Here is a 23,219-nt window from a genome sequence, read left to right on the forward strand (position 1 = left end):
AATTATAGCCATTATCCGAGTTGTTAATAAATGTAAAAAAATGAAAATAGTGACAGCCTATCAATATCTTCATTAGATTTTTTCATATGGCACTTACATATTTCTTTATGTGCTTACATTGGTCACAAGGTGTCATTACACACTTTAAAATTACCCGAGGTTCATATTTAATTATGAAAAAAATATAGGAGATTGTGTTTAATACAAAAGCTTTATTCCAGGGCATAATTCATAGGTAAATATTTGTCTCTAGGACAAATTCAATAGCAATGGAAAAAGTAACATTTATAATATCCTTGTTAATACTGTACATTATTAAGAATAACTTACTTATAATCTAAATAATCACTGCAAAGAATTTTGCCTTTACCCTGACACTTCCTTCTCTTTCTACAGTAGCTCCTGAGTTAATGTGAAGTCATTCATTCATTCATCTTGTTTTATAATATTTACATTTTGTCAATGTATTAATGCCTTTTCTCAAATATTCAATTAAAAGTTCTTATCTGTAAGGAAGGAATTACATTGTGGCTGGATTACAAGATGATAACATCTAAAGGTTCTTATTGCTGAACTTGTTGCTGGTCACGAAGAGGTGTGTGCTGGTTGATGTCTGCAGAACGCCTCTTCTTATATATAGAAATACCAATGGCTGCAGCAATGATGACAATGAGAGCAATTAGGACACCAATAATGATGCCTACAGGAGCTTTTGATGTTTCTGGAGAATCTGTAGAAGTATCTGAAAGAGATTTATAATTTACTTATGGTCTCCAAATGAATGTTTAAGAATTTATCATTAGACTCTTTAATCTCCCCCCCCCCCCCCACACCCCTTACACACACACACACACACACCCTGTATACCACTTATGTAAGGCCAATCCTGGAGTATGCAGCTCCAACCTGGAGTCCATACCTAGTTAAACACAAGACAGAGAAGATTCAGCGGTATGCCACCAGGCTCGTCATGGAACTGATAGGAATGAGCTACAAGGAAAGGCTAAAGGAGCAGAACCTCACATCCCTGGAAAACAGAAGAGTAATCGGAGACATGATAACCACTTACAAAATTCTCAGGGGAATTGACAGGGTGGACAAAGAACTCTTCAGCACGGGTGGGACACGCACACGGGGACACGGGTGGAAACTTAGTACCCAGACGAGTCACAGAGACGTTAGGAAGAATTTTTTCAGTGTCAGTAGTTAATAAATGGAATGCACTAGGAAGTGATGTGGTGGAGGCTGACTCCATACACAGTTTCAAATGTAGATATGAGAGTGCCCAGTAGGCTCAGGAATCTGTATACCAGTTGATTGACAGTCGAGAGGCGGGACCAAAGAGCCAAAGCTCAACCCCCGCAAGCACAATTAGGCGAGTACACACACACACTACACTGTAATTACCTAAGTGTAGTTACAGGATGAGAGCTTTGCTTGTGGTGTCCTGTCTTCCTAGCACTCTTGTCATGTAATGCTTTGACACTACAGACAGTTTTGGTCACTTATCAGTTTTCTCACTTATGTTACAACAGTCTACCACTCTATTTGCAAAAAACTTTGATATTTTTTGGCACCTTTGTTTCCTTAGCTTGAATCTTGAGGCTTCAAGAAAACTTCAAGACCTCTTGTTCTTGATTTCCAGTTTCAGGAAGTCCTCTTTGTAAATTTGGTAAATTTGCATTATTATTTTGCAAGTGGTGATCATATCTATTATTTTTATTCTGTCTTCTTGCTTTGGCATATTTAATGCCTCTAACCTCTTCTCATAACTCCTTTTTTTCAGTTCTGGAAGACATTTTGTAGCATGCCTTTCCACCTTTTCCAGTTTATTGATCTGCTTCTTTAAATGTATGCACTATACAACTGCTACATATTTCATTTTTTATCTCACAAAAGTCACTCACGATTTTTGTGAGAAAATTTAGAGCAAGGATTTTTTCAGCGCTCTTCTGAACCTCTTTTTGATATATTGTCACATAATATTCTACTCACATTGCAACTTCTTCATAGTTACTGTATATATCACTAATCAAAGGGCTAATGTCACATTGTCTCTTACGTTCCTGGTTCATCTTATGGAATAGTTTGCTGTAACACCTTATATTTTCCTGGATTCTTTTCATCTCCAATTATTCAAAGCCTACCAGTGGAGCTATTATTTTTAACCTATATTTTTTCCTGTCCTAAAGTTATGTATATAATCGAATGGGGAAACTATTTTCACAAAGACTTACTCTAAAACTTTCATTGTGTATCCAGGATCTTTAATTCGCTTTCCAACTCGCCTGTACTTTTATTCTTACAACCACACACTTATGTTTACACATATATCCTTACACATATTCACTGATGTTTTCATGATATGATTTGTATCTTCAAATTCCACACACATGTACAATACTTATGTTCTTTCACATTCATTTATGTACATGGTCATTTTACTCAACACACATCACACTATGTACTACATTGCATGTCTCAACATCTGCCCTCTTATACAGAAATACCACTCATGGTACCCTACACCACATTACACCACATGCCACATAGGACTTACCAATTCTGTGCTCTGGTGTCACAAATGGGTTCTCAGTCGAGTAGCTTGGAACGGTGAACTGGCTCGGGATAGTGAATTGCGACACGTCCTCACGTATCACAGGAGTGAACGTATCTGTAGAGATAACTTTAGTTTAGAAACTTAACAATAGTTTGTTACAAAAATGCATTAAGTTTCTATAAATTTAAAATGCTATAACTTTTTAAAGAAAAAGAATATTAATGTACAGGTATATTATAATGTCATGCAAAGACTTCTTTAAAGCCCACATAAATTATACAAAATTGTACAATGTAAAATATAAAATTGTATCATCTTTATGTGCTTTTTGTACATTATACCGATATATACTCTACATTTCTGGTCAAGTGACAGATTCACATCAGGGCCCCATACATTGCATCCAAAATTCCAGTGGATCCAGTTTTTGCTCAAGTTTGACTATTTTTCTTTTGTATTTACTGCTGCATTACAGCAAATATATCTTAATTTTGAAAAATGCAAATTCATCTATCCAGGAATTCAGATCAGCCAAAAGAAACTGCAAAAGACAACTCGCTCAAAACAAAGAAAGATCCAAAGTCTTTCTATGCCTATATAAGATGAAAACCCAAAACAAAAGTCAGCCAACACTAGTGTTACCACCGATGTAAAGTAATGATTCAGAGATACTATTTTCAAAAAGGCAGAAAAGAGCTACGCAGAAAATTACCATCCAATCGGCTTAACTTTGCATATCTAGAAGCTCGTGGAGACTCCTAAAGGAGGGAATCATTCAGTATCCTACCATGAACTAAATACTGTAGTAAAATCAATGCAACATGGTTTTGTTAAAAATAAATTCTGCCTTACAAACCTGTTCACATTTTTTGGAAACTTACCAGCTATTCAGACAAAGGCCTTCCAGTAGATATAGTATACATGATCACTAAAGCTTTAGATAAGGTACAAAAAAGGTACCGGGGACACTAAAAAGCCCCAAAATCATCTCAAGATAACCTCAAGAAGGTACCACATGAAAGGCAAGGAAATTACAAGCACATTAGGTAAATGGTAGAATACTAGAGTGGCAAAAAACAAAGAAAGGGAGGGATCATCCTAAACAGGAATGAATGACTGGAGAAATGTGGTGACTGGGGTACTATGAGGTACAAACTACATTAAACTTGTAGATCACAGCAAGATTTTTGGCAAGTAAGAAATGTAGTGATATTGACAACTTAGAGATCCACATGAACTCCACAAATGGTTGGAAGATTGGCAAATGCTTTTTAACATAAAAAAATGCAAGAAATTGCATTGGAGTATACATAACTATCAAATCAACAACATTGCTTTACAGCAGGTTGATGAAGAATAATCAGAATCCACCAATCTCTGAAACTTGCACAAGTGTGAGCTGCAGTAAAAAAAAAAATAAACTAAACCCTAAGAATAATCAAACCTTTGACTTCAAGGAAATGAAGGTAGGTATTGAACTGAGGAAAGGCATCACCTCCTGGACTATTTTATCAAAGTATGGAGACCATCTTCAGAATGCCATTACTGTACTTTGAGGAAAGCTTAACATGAGGCAACAAAAATAATTTCAGAACCAAGTCGACTCCCATACCAGGAACAGTTGAGGGCAACAGGGCTAACAGCACTGTAAACCAGACATGACAGGGCTGATCATCAAAACTATTACAATATTGAACAATTTAGAGGATATTGATCCAGACCACCACTTTAAAAGGACAGATGTAACACATACATGGAGCAACAGTTTCAAGTTCAACAAGTCACAATGTAGGACAAATACTTGTTCATCCATGAAATTATGAATTTATGGAATGGCCTACCTGTCGAAACTGCAAATGCCATAACACTGTTGCAATTCAAGGTCAAACTCGATAAAATCATCAGGACAAATTTGGGGACCATTGACAAGCCTCTGACATCCTGTCCTCATCAAAACCACTAGAATGTGAGTGACCCTCGGGTAAATTCAGGTAAATGACAAAAGGTTCAATTCCTAGACACGATTAGATGCTTTAGCATGTTCCCTTACACCTGATATCTCTATTTATCAAACAATAAACAAACAAGCATTATCAAACAAGTACTGACTGTACTTGGTACCTGGGAGGTTCTGACTAGGGGAACCTCAATAAGCCTAATAAGTTGTGTAATTTTTTGTCTAAGTTGTTAAAAGCAAAACTAATTTTTTAAATTTAATAAAAATAATTAGAACTTACCATTGCAATCGATGTTTACATCAACTGAGTAGTAATCTGCTTGTGCCTCTATAGCACTGTCATCAATAGCCACAATGGACACCTCACTGCTATGGGTACCCTCAAATCCTGCAAGGATGGTCGAGCCTTCCACACTTGCCTTGCCATTGATGAGGACTTTCAGCTGAAGAAATAAATTACCACTTGTGAGAATTATGAAATTACAATATAACATTATTACACCATTTTCCAGTTATGTGGATGGGAAGCATTAGAAAATAGCCTGCCACGTAGATGTCTGTCTATATGGTTTGGTCTTTATAACAAGCAGTGAACAATAATACTAGAACAGTTTTAGGGCATTGTGACATTTAGGGGAATATATATACTTAATGAAGAAATGAAGACAAGAAAGTGTTAGCACTGTTGTTGGCCATCATGAAAATTGAAGGTAAACTATGGATAAAATGGAAAGGACAAATACTGAGTGGATGGATAATACAGAAAAGAATAAAATGAGGAGAGAATGAAAGGGAAGGGGGGGGGGGGGGACAGTAAAAAGAGTAAAACATGAAACAAGGATGCCACAGTAATGTAGACAGTATGTTCTCACCATATTGTTGAGATGAGTGATGTTAACAGTGTTCCACTGTTCAGGCAGAAGTACATTGCTATTTTGATAGCCATTTTCCTTCATGGTCTTACACGGTAAATCTTGGACGTCACACTTCAGCAACTTCAATGTCGTGTTCTCTACAATAACCTGAAATCATTTGCGCATATAATCGTATCTTTACCATTATTTGGCTTAACACAATCAGCCTGCATAAACAAAAAAACAAAAACGATGATGACCAGAACAAGTAGTGTAAAGAAGGATGTCGTGTAAACAGCATCTTTTATTCCAAATATAACATGATGCGAATTCCTGAAGCCTTAACAAGTTGCATGCTATACTGTATTCATAAGCAATATTTGAAATGTAATTGCTAGTTAAGTTCAGTAAATTTAAATAACATTCCAGTATTTCATACAGTTCTTTTAATATTAAAGTTCTGAATTTAATTATATTATTTAATTTCAGTTGCACTCCCAATCACACTACAAAATTATTTGCATTTTATTTGTGTTACACTGTTATGTAACATGGCAATATATGTTATGTAATTTTATTACTGTTACGTAATATAGTATATGGCAAACTATTAAAAACTTTAACTATTTAAAACAAAATTAATTATTTAGTTGTACCTAGGACAAACTATGTACAACTTAGTAATGCAAAATTGTATTCTCTTCTAGAATTCCAATGTTGACAGTCCAATTCTTATCCCTTTTTTCCACTAAATTATTAATTTTTTGATCTTGATAACCACTTTAATTTCTAAACATTCTAAAAATTTTCTTCATTATAAGTTATGTCTCTTAACTACTTTCCCAGTACCAGTCATTAGTTCATCCTGACCTACTACTATTACTCATTGTCATGCTGTCTTTTGCATAGATCATTCCTTTTCATCTTCCTTCCCTATAACATTGATCCCATCTCTCACTATTCTCTCCATATTTCTTCACATTTTCCCTACATTTCATATTTATCTCTGTCGCTATTGGTGTGCACACAACTCTTGGCCCTTGGTTACCTTGAAGAGCAAGCCATCAATGAGGACCCGTATGTACAGCAATGACTGGCTAGGGAAGACCGCCAAGGAAAGGCTCTTCTGGAGACTGATGAAGGGCAGGGGATGCTCCAGTTCCACTTTGTAAAAAGGACATTCCTTGAAGGCTGTAAATAGGAAGTTAAATTTTAATACTAGTCACATTTGCAATGTGTAATATTGAAGTACTGTACAGTAATACTGTAATAGATAATCCATATCTATGGATGACATTCATTATTATATTTATAGTTTGTTGAGTTCTTATGTGATTAATTTTGAGATTACTGTACTATTTAAGTGGAATTCATTAATTCAGTCCATTAATATAGTTTTGTATAATGTTACTTAAATGTGAGAGAAGTGGACCAAAATGTTTGGGGGGTTATGAAGCTTCACCTATGATTTTTTAGTGGGAATATTATTCTGCCTCAATTTGGAGGCAGAATAGTGTTGGAATATTGGGCCTCTATTCATCTCCAAAATATTCAGAATTCAAATGCACATATATATATATATATATATATATATATATATTATATATATATATATATATATATATAATATATATATATATATATATATATATATATATGCAGGAGCAATGGCAGTGTAATGTCCAAATGGAAAAACTTACGCCTTGGGGCAGTGGGTATATTCTGGTTGGTAGGTGATGTCTTTGTGGGGAAGACAGGGATTGGTAAGGGGGCGTCTGTGCGAAGTACAGGAGTAACGCCATCTGGAAATGTTAGTCATCCAAATATTTTATTCAGGAAATGTGTAGTAAATAATGTCAAACATAATACTGGACTATCAAATTGAAGGAGAAGGTCTCGATGGAGACCTTAAAAAAGTGCTATCAGCTGAGAACTCTGATAAATTTAAAGAAACTAGATAAGTGCAAATAGGAATCATGAGGTTCATTATTTATCACAATAAATGTGTCAAACACATGTATGGGGTAACAAATCAATAGACTAATAAATGTCAAAGCTAAAATATGATTTGGTTACAAGTATCTCTGGGAGTTAAGCTTGTATGAGGACCTACATATGAAATATACAGTGTGTAGACAAAGACAGGGTTACACACTAAGACATTACTGTTTATCCAAGACTGAAAATTTAACCATTTAGGGAAATCTACACTTGCATATACGAGATGGAAAAAGAAAATTGCTAATGGTAAAGCATATGAAAATGTTGCACTATATCTATATCTTGGTTCTAGTAGATAAAGGAAACAATTAAAGGCTACACTAATGAAAGGATAATACCACATAATGAAAGGCTACACAGCTTATCTTAAAATCATGAACAGTAACCTGCCTCTCTCTCTAATATCCAATGTAGAAAATTATGTAAAATATTACCAAAATGACCTGGCTTCAGCGAGTAATAATATATCATCATAACAGTTTACAGTGTAAATGGTGTTCTGATCAAGGTTTATGGCATTGCTAATAATAGGAAGAGTATAAACTAGCCTGACAAAGCCTGACATTATTAATTAATGCTATTAGTATGCTTACACAGAGACTGGGATTGAGAGCCACTCTTTGTATAATACAAATTTGTTGGCATTTACCTCTTTAAAATAATTGAGTTAATATTATTGCTTTCAGACAGAAATATGTACCATAGTACTGTATCTAGTCTTATTTACTTTCTGGGAAGATGCTAATAACATCATTTCACTTTTAGTAAACAAAATATTCAGTTTTTTATCCAAAAATCTGTTTTAGAATCATCAGTAAATTAATTTTTTTTACAATTTAAGTTAAAAGGATACAGGAAAATCATCTGATAGGAGGGAAAATGTTAACACTTGATAAAAGTTTGGGATGACAACTTACCAATGCATTCTACACTGACATCGACAGTGTAAGTGGCTGGAGGAGGAATTGTGGCTGTGGGGTCTGTGGCCACAATCGAGACCTCACCAGTTTGGGGCCCCTTGGTACTGGATGGTAGTGTCATCTGCATCACACTGCTCTTCATGTTGATGTCCACTGATATCTGATGGAACAGTTACTATGCACTGAATAATGAATTTGGCACCTAATTGTCATCACATTTTTAAATAAGAGTGTATAGAGGTATGGTCATTTCTGTGGGTATAGAGGTATGGTCATTCCTGTGAGAAAAAAAATTGAAGGAAAAGGATAGTTTTTACTATGGAACAGGCAAATCAGAAAACAATTTTTATATGCCCTAAGAATTTATAATAGTTTTAAGAAATTACAACCAAAATTTTAGCAAATTAATAAATCCTGATGCATCATCATCATATACTTTACTGTACTGTTCTTATAATACTAAATCTCCACACCTTGTTGTCATGAAGAGTGATGGTAACTTTGTTCTCTATGTCGGCTTGCAGAAGATCATTACTCTTGGAGCCTCCCTCGTCCTTTACATTACAGTCATTTTCATGGTCGGAACAACCCCAGAGCTTCACCATGCTGCCCATCACGGTTACCTGTAAATATTTTTTCTTAGCTACATGAAAGCAAGAATGTCACTGAAGAATATGTAGAATAGACTGATCAGACTTAATTAAGACTATGAATGATGAAATGGCTTTAGAGGTAATATTTGAAAATTGTCTACTATTACTTTAATTAAGATGAACCTAATTAACAGTTTGGAATGTTCGAATATAGAACCTAATTGATATAACAAATTACAAGGTATTTGTTGTCTTTTGCATAATATAAAGCCCAAGGTACAAAGTTGAATCCAAGTTTGGTAGAATTCAATTTTTTTTTTTAACATTCTGTATACCAGGAAAAGTTGAGAGCCACAGAGCTAACAATATCGTAAACCACACATGACAGTTCATCTAATCAAAGCCTTTAAAATACTGAACAAATTGGACAATATTGATCCAAACCACTTGTTTATAAAAAAAAATGACAACAAACAAGAAGCAATGGTTTTAAGCTTCATGTCCTTATCAAGAGTGGCCCCCCCCCTCACCCCTTCCAAGAGTGGCCCCCCCCTCACCCCTTCCAAGAGTGGCCCCCCCCCCTCACCCCTTCCAAGAGTGGCCCCCCCTCACCCCTTCCAAGAGTGCCCCCCCCCTCACCCCTTCCAAGAGTGCCCCCCCCCCTCACCCCTTCCAAGAGTGGCCACCCCCCTCACCCCTTCCAAGAGTGGCCCCCCCCTCACCCCTTCCAAGAGTGGCCCCCCCCCTCACCCCTTCCAAGAGTGGCCCCCCCCTCACCCCTTCCAAGAGTGGCCCCCCCTCACCCCTTCCAAGAGTGGCCCCCTCTCACCCCTTCCAAGAGTGGCCCCCTCTCACCCCTTCCAAGAGTGGCCCCCCCCTCACCCCTTCCAAGAGTGGCCCCCCCCTCACCCCTTCCAAGAGTGGCCACCCCCCTCACCCCTTCCAAGAGTGGCCCCCCCCTCACCCCTTCCAAGAGTGGCCCCCCCCTCACCCCTTCCAAGAGTGGCCCCCCCCTCACCCCTTCCAAGAGTGGCCCCCCCCTCACCCCTTCCAAGAGTGGCCCCCCCCTCACCCCTTCCAAGAGTGGCCCCCCCCTCACCCCTTCCAAGAGTGGCCCCCTCTCACCCCTTCCAAGAGTGGCCCCCTCTCACCCCTTCCAAGAGTGGCCCCCTCTCACCCCTTCCAAGAGTGGCCTCCCCCCTCACCCCTTCCAAGAGTGGCCTCCCCCCTCACCCCTTCCAAGAGTGGCCCCCCCCTCACCCCTTCCAAGAGTGGCCCCACCCCCCCCTCACCCCTTCCAAGAGTGGCCCCCCTCACCCCTTCCAAGAGTGGCCCCCCCCTCACCCCTTCCAAGAGTGGCCCCCCCTCACCCCTTCCAAGAGTGGCCCCCCCCTCACCCCTTCCAAGAGTGGCCCCCTCACCCCTTCCAAGAGTGGCCCCCTCACCCCTTCCAAGAGTGGCCCCCTCACCCCTTCCAAGAGTGGCCCCCTCACCCCTTCCAAGAGTGGCCCCCTCACCCCTTCCAAGAGTGGCCCCCTCACCCCTTCCAAGAGTGGCCCTCGGGTAAATTCAGATGTTATAAGTATTTATGTAACAGTACATTTATGTAATGTATAGGTTACTGAACTATCTAACAAGTGTATAGTATGTCAAAATGTCAACAAATACCATATGAATACTGTACCAACAAATAGTGATATAATTCCTATATTCACTTGGGACGGCGACGTTTCGGTCCTCCTGGACCATTCTCCAATCGACTTGAGAATGGTCCAGGACGGACCGAAACGTTTCTTTGTAACTAGCTGACATTGTAACTATAAGGTGTGAATGATAGATTATTACATAAACAATTTCATCTAAGATGAGGTCTGATAAAGTCCTTTTGTACCCTCTGTAATGCTTTTGCGCTACCGCTCACAGGATGAGTATGGGGTGCACAATAAACCAGCCGGCTTCGGCGGCAACAATCAAAAATCAAATCGTCGTCCCTTCACCTTCTAGTGTATGGTCTGGTCAAACTACTTCAGCCACATTGTGACTCATCGCCTGCTTATTACGCACCCAATGCCCATTCATTGGCCGCAGTGGAAAAGGTCTCAGAGGCACATAATGGATTCAGAGTTACCTTGTAAAGCTCGTCCGCCACCTTGATCCTCATGTACATCACGGGCTCACTGGGGGTGATGATGAAGACGAGTCTCTCCTTCAAGGGCACATACTGCACGTCATGACTCGAGTCAACTTGCCCGATATGACAGATACCAGTTTCTGGAAAAGATATATTTTGCTTATATGTATACTATATTAAAATTGCAATACACAATATCGTGTATTGGATTCGAACTTGGGCATATGAACAAATCTATAACCATGGCCAAGAATTATGAAATTATATGTGGTTAATTATAAAATATTATCAGTAAACATTAAGGTTAATGTTATGGCATTGCTATAGTGTATGTGCATGGCGGCAGGACAAACATTCTTGGGCAACGTTTTCCTTTCACCTCCTTAGATTCATGTTAATCTAGCAGTAAATAGGTACAAGATAGTTAGGCAGTTGTGGCATCCTGGGTAAGTCTATTATTGGCCTGGGGGCGCGGGGGGTGGAACCTTGATAAGCATAACAATTTTGGTATTTTTATTTATAGGTTTCTTCTTCCCGACTTGGGTTGGGACAATGGATACCCCCAATCACTAATTTTAAAATAAGTTATTATCTGCGTTAAGAATAGCGGTTTCAGTTTCCTTCACTGTATCTAAGATATGACAAATAATCAACCAATCCTCCAATTAAGCGGTGTGTGTCATCGGTTCTCACGATTTGACAATTAAGCGTCAACTTTGAACTGGCTTTGTTCAGCCAGGAGCGTACGAATCTAGACAACCAAGCTAACCTATCAAGGTAGATGCCCATTAGTTCGAGGAAGCGTTAGTATTACAATGCATTCACCGTAATTTCACTAAAACCCAGAATTTTTACACTGGTCGTTAACGTCGAAATAACAGCGTAGCAAGTGTGAAGACTGATAGAATGGCCGACTGTCGAGACGTTCTCACAAACCTTAGTTCTGTATCTTTGACTAAGAAAATTAAGGTGATGATTAAACTGTATAAATTTCTTGTGCATTTGGATTACTGTATCCCAGCATGGAGCCCCCCCCCCCATCTTCAGAAAGACATAGCTGGTCTGGAGTGTGTGCAGCACCGGGCAACAAAAATCATTCCAGAGCCAAGTCATCTCTCGTATCAGCAATGGTTGAGGGCCACAGGATTAACACCACTGTTAACCAGGCATGACAGGGCAGTTCTCATTGAAACTTAATATACTGAATAATTTGGTGGATGTTGATCCTTAAAAATTCTCCAAAATGTAGCGTATAATTACGTGTACGTATTTGGTTGATTAGACACACAGAGTTTAGTGTTTTTTTATATTTAGTATAGTCTTTGTTACAGCAGTCTTGGTTGGCAGTGCAGGGACGTGTCGTAGAAGTTGAGAAGCCTGGAGCAGGGCAGAGCGCCGAGTGAGGCCGGGGGTAGAGAGCTCTGATGAGGGGTGAGAGTCAGAGTCAACGAAGCTTCCTGTCCTGATTAATGAAGATTGATGAAGATTAAGCCACCCAAAAAGTGGCACGGGCACGAATAGCCCGTAAGTGGTGGCCCTTTTGAGTCATTACCAGTATCAACAGCTGATACTGGAGATCTGTGGCGGTGCGACTGCACCCTGCGTGTCTCCCGTTTCCTGTCCTCGTCGAGGCCACTATATATATATATAGTGGTAGTGACCCCTCAAGTAAATCGGGTAAAATTAAAGCGGAGCTAAGAAATATAAAAAATGTGAACCTAACTTCACCTATCATAGGTATAAAAGTGCATATATGCACTACGTTAGGTTTAAGATATGCTTGGTTAGGCCTAGGATAAGCTTGGTCCATTTTTTATTCTATTTCTAATTTTTGCGAGAAATATTTCAGTAGAGGAAAATGTGAACCGTTTTAGGAAGTCGGCGGCTTGTCAACGTGTTCTCAATTTGTCGTGATGATTTTATTCAGTTGGATTTTGAATTGACATTAATAGCTTCGTCGTTAAGTGGGTTACATGCAAGGTACCCCTCTAGCTGGCTTCTCTGATCACGTCCGCAATGTGTTCCTTCGTATTGTGATAGTTGTCCCATAACTCTCCTTGCCACTTCGGTGGGGTGGGGGGGGTGGGGGGTATAGGGTGTTTATGTAGCTTCAGGGCACCAATCCCCGCAGCCACAGGGCATGGCGAAAAGGCACCCCTTACGCCTCTTTAAGAACGTCACGCTTCTGAAACTGGTTAAACCATTACCATATCTACTGCACCCCCTGCCGTATTTAAGACCCCCTCTACCATAACTACGACGCCCTCTATCACAACTTTCATCATGCCTCCTGCACATTCTCAAGGAATTTTATACTTACGTTGTTGGCTTGTTTTAACGTTTTTTCCTTTGACCTGGGGAAGAGCTAGGGCACCCTGAAGGACCATCAGGAGAACGAGGCCCTTCACTAGGCTTCCTGAAGGATGATAGAGTTGCATGGTGGTGCTAGAGATGAAGGTCTAGACAGTAGCACTAGTGATGGTAGTGCTGCCGGTAGTGGGCGCACTGGTCAGTAATGGGAATTTAGCTTCGCGTTTTCGTTCCTGGAAAAATAAAGAAAACAATTTGAAATAAGAGATTCCGATTTTTTTTTTATTTACCTGAGGGGCCACAATCAAAGATCCAAAGTTCAATTCCCAGGCAGGACAGAAATGGTTGCGCAGTTTTTTTAATCTAGTACATCTGTTCACCTGGTAGTAAATGGGTACCCGGGTGTTGGGTAACTTATGGGGTTGCATCGCAGGGAGGGTCAGTAGTTTGACCTTGGGGGGGAACTTGATACAAGGATGATAATGAACACAGACTACCTGTCCCTGACAAAACGAATTAAATTAGTATATGTAGTGGCCTCGACGGGCACAAGCCTGCGGCTTGTCAAAGATCCTCCATTGTTCTTGGGGAACAATGGAGGTTCTTTGTTCATTCAATAATCCACACACACACACACACACACACACACACGCAGTCGATTGACAGTTGAGAGGCGGGAATAAAGAGCTAAAGTTCAACCCCGCAAACACAACTAGGCGAGCACACACGCACACAAAAGTTGTTATCCCGCTTTTATATATTCTGAAGTTAGTCCTAGACCAAGATTACAATATAATTGCGGGTTGGTGCATTATTGCAGGTGAAAAGACTGCAATATTAAACTAGACTCAACCATACCCCCATCACGCCTCCTCCGCGCCACGTAAATTAAAAACAAGAACAATCAACCTGGAAGCGGATCTATACAGATCCGCTTCCATGTTGATTGTATCGACGCAGCAACACCACCACTAACGGCGGACGTGACGCATCTCTGAATGTCTCGGGGAAGCTGACTGGGCGTCCGCCGAGCCTTCAATGCTCACACTAATTGATGATTCATTTGGTAGCTTTTTTTTTTTGCTGGGATATTCCTGCGCGGGCCCCAAGCTCCTGGCTGGCCTACTCAGTAGCTGACTAGATGTTACTACTGCTCGGCTTAGACTTGGTTACAAGTATCTCTGGGAATTCTCATTATCTGCTGATGTAGACCTGACCAAATGTAAACTGTGTCAACAAAGTTATTCGCACACCCTCCGTCACTATGTGATGGAGTGCGAAAAGATACGTGAATTCAGAGACAATTCTATAACAAATATTTCAAAGATGTGTAAATATTTCATTCAAAATAATCTGCTACCAGAAATCTTAGCCAAATATTCCCAGTTTGCTAACTGTAGGTAGTAACTAAGTGATTGTAACCTATCCACCGCTGCCCACTGGATGGGGGGGCGATGTGCAGGACAAACATTAATTGTGACACTAGCTCTCCACATATGTCAGTTGCTTAATTTAGAACCTGTACTTTAGGTCGATCTCGAACCCATTGATAATGTGACGATGTGCACTGAATTTTGTGGCTAGCTCATCAAGACTAACTTTCTTAGCTGAATGAATTGTGGGGTTCAGTCCCTGAGCCCATTATGTGCCTCTAACCCTTTCCACTATCGCCCACAAGATGGGTATGGGGTGCATAATAAATGAACTAAACTAGCACTTGGGAAGGAGAGGAGGAGGACCGCACATCTGTGCCAGGTGAGTACGACGGGTTCTCCATAGACAGTACTGCTTGGAACGTTTTGTTCAGAGTAGCTGAATCTAAAACGACAACAACAACGAAGAGGAAGGAGGTAATTTGGAGGGGAAATCGAAGGAAGGAGGGAGGGAGGAGGATAAAGGTAGGGTGTGGAGAGAGCGAGAGAGCAACTGTAATGCCTCAATGGCTTATAACCGGTGTGATTATATAACGGTGATTACGGGGAAGCAAGGTCAAGCTCTGTATGCCCCGAAGCAGCTCATCAAAATGTGCTTGATGGATCCCAGTTTAACGTAAACAGATTCAAATACCTTTGTCTGCAATTAGTACTGTATTGCCATGATATAACGAAACTCGGTCGTCAAATTCTAAGAGGTTTAGAGTTCTGAAGACGGTGGCAGGGCATCAGTCAACCTATGATGTGAATATCAGAATTGCTTTAGTGATTTACCTCTCACATATCTGATGTCTATTGGACTAAGCTGCGACTCTGATCGGGATTGAGTCTGCTTTGAGGGCTCAACAAAACATAGCAAATTAAGCTATGATCATCATTCGTGGATGTCCTCGTTGGCAAAGTTTTGGTGACGGTGTAGAGAAACTGAGCAGGCTTAGAAGTTAATGACATTTCGGTAGTAAAAATTTCATAAAATCTAAATTTGATAAGTCTTGACAAACGACAGACCATCTTAATACCCAAAGCGTCATTAATCGCGTTACTGAAGTTGATACTTTGTGGCTTTACAATTCTTAGACAAACCTATTCCACGTCATGTACAAAACCTTTACAGGCCTTTAATGAAGAGCAACATCCTCAACAACGGATTAATAAAACTACAACTGAACTCAAAATATATATATCGGGTTCACCATCTTCATCAAGAGAGCACAACAATGGAACTTACTTACACGGTGAAAGATTACCTCTTTCCAAATTATATTCCCTCCTTTTCCTCCCAAGAAACAAATTAAGGGTCAGTCAGTACAACACCATAAACCAGACTGACACTCTACCCACAGAGCACTGCCTCTCTCCCACACCACGTGCACTGATGACTCACTTCATCACCCCAATGGTGCTGCCGGAAGTTCAGTTATCGTGTCAGCGAGTGATAGCTAATATTTTGAATGAGAGTCAAAAACACTCAAATGGGCATTTATCTCCAAAATGTTCACCGTAAATGTAACCGATTCCTTATCCTAACTTACTTTCAACTTCCTAAGACACAATTGAGACACGCATGTGTCTTAAACTAAGAATATGTATAGCAAAACTAGTTATGATGGTATCACATTATTTCATATGGATTAAATTTCCCGTTCATCTCTGAATACATAATATAACTGATAAGTTTGCCAAAGCATAATTTTTGGGGGAGTTAATATAACCATTAATTGCATATTAGCAGTTTAAAAAATATATAAAAACAAAAAATGTACACCTCTGAAATCATCGAATAAAATCAGCAGACTGCTAGATGAAACTATAATGCTTGACTTTGGCTCTTATTACATCTGGGAGTTTGTTGATGTAATTATAACTAAACAAACATTCAGCAAAACTATTCGTACACGCTACTTCACTATGCTGGTAGACTAGACTCGCACCTCTTGTTTTCTCCTAATTCCATGTACGAGTTTCCATCCGGAGATATGTGGATAATATACGAACTTGGAGCAAGTTCATATAAAATAAACACTATGTAATCATTCATACAGAATAGGTCAGCACCACATTGCTGTGTTTACCTAAGCTTGTCAAGACACTGTAATGAATGCTTAAAACTCTAAAAAAAACATTGACAACTATCACTAAGGCAGACGATGAGTCACAATAACGTTGCTGAAGATATGATGACCAAACCACACATTATGGTTTGGTCATCATGGACCATTATGGACCATTATCAAGTCAATTGCACAATCGACTTGATAATGGTCCAGGACGGACCAAAACGTCTTCGTTTCCTCATCTTCTGGTGTGTGGTTTGGTCAACAACTATCACTAATCTTCAAGAATAATGGTGCAACTTAGTCTCCACTCCTTGGTGCCTTTTTATAATTACTTAATGTGCTCAGGAACTTTCAAGATATCCAGTTAAATATCATATATTACAAAAATTCGTAATAAAGTATCTAAAGTTTGCTTGCTGTAGATAGTTCACGCACCTCTTGAACTATGTGACTTACCTCACCGTCTCCCACTGGATGGTGCGGCAGCCATGAAAGTTGAACGTAACATTTTGTAGCAACAATATCAATAATATACTTGCTCCAAAACTCTCATTAACGTATGTGCAGATAATGAGATGAGTTTGTTAATTCTACCGAGTCCACTAATGGCAAATTCATTCCCCTACACTATTTACAGTTAACACGACTTCCTATCCTATTAGTGGATGGAAGGACGAGGTGTGATCCGATTATATAAGCACTCGATAAGCGAATAATCGACCATACAGCCCCGCTCCTGTGCCAGGTAAATCCACTACGGGCTCACCATAGCCTGTGCTACTTGCAGTTTTTTTGTTCCAAGTAGCTGAATCTAAAACAACAAGTAAATAATCATCCACTAATATTACGGGCTATTCATGCCCGTGCCACCTCTTGGGTGGCTTAATCTTCTTCAATTGAATAATCAAGACTCACTGCCGGCGCCATTCTAGCAGCCCATATACGGTTTTGTTCTCTGGAAAACTTATTATTAGCACCCATCAGCAAAATTCATCGTGGTTTTTGTGAGGAAGAGCACAGCAATACTCCAAGATCCAGATAATATCTTGTTTGGAAGGTAACAATGCCGATTTCGTTTACAACTGATGGACAAACAACGTTGTTGATTAGATGCTGTCTAGCTGACTGGTATTCTGTGCAACCCAGTACGCTGGTGACCCAAACAGCCACCATCACGCTGCACCGGACAGAGAGATGCGGAGTGTGCAACCTGAGGCATCCAACCAAAGACTGTATAGCCAAGCACAATGCAAACCAAACCACAACAGCCAAATGTCCAAATTGTGGAGGCAAACTTCATGCCTGGAGCACAACCTGTTCTGCACGGAAAGAAAAGGTGCACTCAGCTCAGGCCAGGATAAACACACAGACCAGCACTACATACACCAACACCAACGTCTGGAACACTCGTGCACAGCCACAACAGACACCCACAGAACACAATTTCCAGAATCTATCAACTCCAAATCAGAAAATACACAAAAATACTGCAGAAATACAATAAAAGCAAAAAAGCAAAAAGCAATTACTTTCGGAATCAACAAATTTACAGTTTTACCGAGGTCCAGCTGAAAAACATTGTGAAGATCATGGCAAAGACCATTATCAATTGCCTACAGATGACGCAGAACGCCTCATAACAACAACAACAGACTCGAGAAATCCCTTGTGTACCACTCACATTCAAGGGAGTTCCCTTGATCTTACATTAATCTAAAAAACACTCTAGCATCAGACGAAGTGTGAGGTACACCCGGTGATCACCAGTGACCACTATGCTACTGTCACAACACTAAACAGAACGACCTCCTACACCACCTGCACAACCCAGGGGGAATTTGAAAAAGGCCAACAGGAATATATACCAAGAGGAGCTTGAAAAATGGTATGCAACATACACGCCACCTGAGGATTTGAACATACGCGAGACCAATCTGCAGGAAGCCATTGCAGCTGCTGCAAACAAAGCTATTCCAATCGTTATCCCAGGAAACACAAAACGAAAAAAATATTGGTTCTATAATAATGAAATTAAAGAACAAACCCAGAGTCAACATCTTCAGAAAACATCTAAAGAGAAACCCCACACCAGAAGGAAGAACTCTGCTAAGAGCGGTGATATCTGAAGCAAGACGAATTTCTAGAGAAGTAAAGGAGGCAAGATGGTTTGAGTGGTTATCTTGAGGTTATCTTGAGATGATTTCGGGGCTTTAGTGTCCCCGCGGCCCGGTCCTCGACCAGGCCTCCACCCCCAGGAAGCCAGCTGACCAACTCCCAGGTACCTATTTACTGTTAGGTAACAGGGGCATTCAGGGTGAAAGAAACTTTTGCCCATTTGTTTCTGCCTCGTGCGGGAATCGAACCCGCGGCACAAAATTACGAATCCTGCGCGCTATCCACCAGGCTACGAAGCCTCGTGGTGTCACACTCTAAATGAACATAATAGTCTTGGCAAGATATGGGGCCAGATTATAATCATATCAGGTCGACCCGCCCGACCACAGGCATGTCACGTCACTACACTGCCAACCAAGATTGCTGTAACCAAGACTATACTAAATAAATATAAAAAACACTAAACTCTGTATCCAATCAACCAAAAACATACCTCGTAATCATACGTTACACTTTCTACCACCGCACCAGCCCGTTCTCATACTCAGGCTACGCTCCTTCATGCACCGACTGTCCCAATGCACATTGGGTATAGTATCCATAGCAGTCAATGGGAGGATAAATCCTTCATGCAAACTGCACGTACCAACAAGAATATAGTATCCATAATAAAAGAAATTGCTCACATAGTTAATATTGTTCATATATTTAAAATATACGAAGCGACAATCTAGACCTTACCTAATGAAGGGCCTATGTACAAAACCTTACGAAACGTGACTTAATTATCCTAAACTGAACTAATAATATGTTCTTCCGGTGTAGTTAATAGCGGTATACAGCCAAGAGTTTTAGAAGCCGGCTGCGTGAGGCCGACCAGCCCCACGACGCGTCGGTGAGAGGCTCGACCAGCCCCACGACGCGTCGGTGAAAGGCTCGACCAGTCCCACGACGCGTCGGTGAAAGGCTCGACCAGCCCCACGACGCGTCGGTGAGAGGCTCGACCAGCCCCACGACGCGTCGGTGAGAGGCTCGACCAGCCCCACGACGCGTCGGTGAGAGGCTCGACCAGCCCCACGACGCGTCGGTGAGAGGCTCGACCAGCCCCACGACGCGTCGGTGAGAGGCTCGACCAGCCCCACGACGCGTCGGTGAGAGGCTCGACCAGCCCCACGACACGTTGGTGAGAGGTCCGACCAGCCCCACGACGCGTCGGCGAGAGGCCCGACCAGCCACACGATGCGTCGGCGAGAGGCCGGACCAGCCCCACGACGCGCCGGTGAGAGGCCCGACCAGCCCCCACGACCCGTCGGCGAGAGGCTCGACCAGGCCCATGAGTGCCAAGTGCACAGGGAGTGCTGCAAGAGTAAGCAAACATCGACCAGGTCCACTGAGCACACCAGCTTCATTGTGGGCTAATGTTTCCTAAGTCTAATAATAAGAAAAATAAACACTACGAACATACGTTTTCTCCAACAATGGAAAGTAAACATTTCATCATTCGTCCATGAATGGGAGTCAACATTCGTCCAGAAGGGGCGCCAACATTCACCCATGAAAAGCAAGGTAATTATCGGGAGTTGCATGAAGGGCCGCTAAGACAAGCACAGCAGCTCTGTAAAGGTAAAGCATTCAGGGAGTCTTTTAGGTCGTTCCTGAGACGACCAGCAGACCCCATGAAGCAGCAAATAGCATCATTGACCCCACTGAGATTCGTTATGAGACCGGAGATGTGTGGGAATACCCAGCCTCTGTTGTCTTAACTTGTCCAGTTGGAGATAAGCCCCAGGGAGCCAAAATTAATCCAGCACTTACACAACCACTTACGAAACCTGAACATCTTCCAGTAATCATTATAGCTTTGTTTACATGTACTAAACATTTTACAAACATCGAAACTTCACAACCCACGGTTATTATTGATTAAACAAACTTGCCAGACCTCAGATCTCAAACTGTTTAATATATGCAAATACAGCTGCAATGAATGAGAACAGATGTACAGGTTTCTTAGGTGGATGTGTAAATGCTTGGTGAATTTTCACGCAGAGACATATGTAGTCCATAATGTATTGCTGTAAGGTTACCGAGGCGTTGTGTGCTTTTGTGAGGGATTAATGTAGAGTCAGTGTAAGCGAGTGGTGTTGGTGGGGGGGGGGGGTCAGTGTAGGTGAGTGGTGTTGGGAGTCAGTTTAAGACGTGAACTGTGCTCACTAGTCTAATTTAAGTGTTTCCAATACGCATTATCTCGGCTCTGACGACCCATCTCCCTGCTCCTTGACAAAACAAGTGTATAACATCCACGCTGATAACTGGCCATCCACCTGGGACTTTCCAACATAGCACCTGTTTCTCGACAGCCTCAACATATACCTCCTTCCACACACTTGTTGAATACACACACACACTTGCCACATACAAGTACAAGAAGCAGGGGTACAAGTAACAAATCGACAATACGGCGCTCTCTATCTAGCTCTCACTTATTCACACACATGCGTCACTTATTCACACACATGCGTATTCTACACTGGTAAAAGTTAGAATATCAATCGAAAACCCAAGTAAGGAGGCAATTAGGGTGCTTTACACTGCCTATGTGAGACTAGTCTTAGAGTATGCCGCCCGATCATGGAGCCCCCCACCTGAAGAAACACATAAGGAAACTGGAATAGGTTCAGAAGTTTGCGACGAGGTTCTTCCAGAGTTAAGAAGAATGGGGTTTGAAGAACGCCTGAAGCAACTGAACCTGACGGCACTAGAAAAAAAAAGAGAGGGGGAATATGATAGAAACATTAAATACTCAGGGGGGGGGATTGATAGTGGAAATAGGCGAAATGTGTACGCTGAATATTAACAGAATAAGGGGACATGGGTGGAAGCTGGAAACTCAGATTAGTCACAGATGTTAGGAAACTTTCTTTAGCGCGAGTAGTGGAAAAAATTAATAAACCTAAGGATTCTTAGGATTATTAAGAACTTAATCCTAAGAACTTATGGATTATGGAAACCGACGATTCACGGGTATGTAAGGAAACAAATCTTCAGTGTGTGAGGGCAGTAAACAAATGGAACGGCCTTGAATGGGAAATATCAGAGGAATATCCACCCACATTTTATAGCATATTGTATAGTATATCAAGCAACAGGAGTCTTACAAACTCTGTTAGCTAAAAACTAAAGTAAGAAAACTGAAAAATATACGAACTGCTTCTTAGAACCTAAACAGGGAATCATTCCGGAGGAAGATGTTGATAAATGATCAAGTGAATGATACGGAAATGTTCAAAGAACTCTATTAAAGCTTTCAGTAAATTTTCAAGCTGGAACCAAATCTGTCACATCTACAATTTCGAAGGAAATACAGAAGAACGACTGACCGAAATTTAGAATGACACCGCACGAAGGAACCAACTTCAGGAGCTGGATGTGTGCTATTTACAGAGAGACAGAGACAGAAAGGGTGCAGACAGACAGTCAAAAACAAAGAAAAAAGAAAATGAGAGAATGAGCAAAGATCACCACAAGATCAACGAAGCAACTTAATATTTTGCCAGCTGCTATATACAACATCTATGTCACGAGCTGTTTCTAGTGATTCCCCTCTTCAGCCAGACCCATAAGCTTATTCATTAACAAACTCGTTTACAACATTTGCTACAAAGTAGCATCAACTCTTATAACACACACTGTCAGATCCACTTATCACAGGTCACCTCCCTAAACCCAAAACCTCCTAACAATTCGAACTCGTGAAAATACCAATGTCTAAAAAAATACAATATTCTTATTAAACAAAAATCAGTATCACACTACCTCATGTAAGCTGCTGTAACGTTGAACTACGTGAAGGACGACCACAGGAGGAGCGTGTCTACACCAGACGACCAGAGAAGACTGGGAGGGCCAGCTGGAGGCGCGAGGTATAAACACAGGCGGTTTCCGGTATTCCCATCACGTCACACGGAGGCCACGGCTAAACGGTGACGTCAACTCGAGTCTTGAGTCCAACTTAATCTCTTCACACGCCGCTCATCCCGTGACTATAACCTGTAATAGTATTCCACCGCGTTAAACAATCATTTGCATGTGTTAAAAACATATTGTTAAATCTAGTCTCACCAAAGAGGACAAATACCGTCCACAGCCTCATCAACAGTGACGTCACCTTCATGACGTCATGTGCGATGGCTACTATAGTGTGGGTATCCGTCAGGTTTTTCCCATTTCCGGATTACCTTTACCAAGAACATAATTGAGGCTACAGGTGGGTAATGTGACTGTGCCA

At 41.0% G+C, this 23,219-nt stretch overlaps 1 protein-coding gene across 1 annotated transcript; it reads right to left on the reverse strand.

Annotated features, from left to right (window-relative positions):
• Positions 1-192: 192 nt before the first annotated feature.
• LOC123745066 (uncharacterized) lies at positions 193-22,906 on the reverse strand. The gene is made up of 11 exons (XM_045725365.2): positions 22,748-22,906; positions 13,337-13,559; positions 11,014-11,156; positions 8,766-8,915; positions 8,290-8,452; positions 7,072-7,173; positions 6,420-6,562; positions 5,390-5,539; positions 4,798-4,960; positions 2,561-2,674; positions 193-742 (listed from the first exon to the last, which is right to left on the reverse strand). The coding sequence occupies exons 2-11, from the start codon at positions 13,452-13,454 to the stop codon at positions 564-566; spliced, it is 1,425 nt and encodes a 474-aa protein (XP_045581321.2). The 5' UTR covers positions 13,455-13,559; positions 22,748-22,906; the 3' UTR covers positions 193-563.
• Between the last annotated feature and the right edge of the window lie 313 nt (positions 22,907-23,219).

The sequence above is a fragment of the Procambarus clarkii genome, chromosome 57, assembly GCF_040958095.1.
Source record: "Procambarus clarkii isolate CNS0578487 chromosome 57, FALCON_Pclarkii_2.0, whole genome shotgun sequence".
Lineage (NCBI taxonomy): Eukaryota > Metazoa > Arthropoda > Malacostraca > Decapoda > Cambaridae > Procambarus > Procambarus clarkii.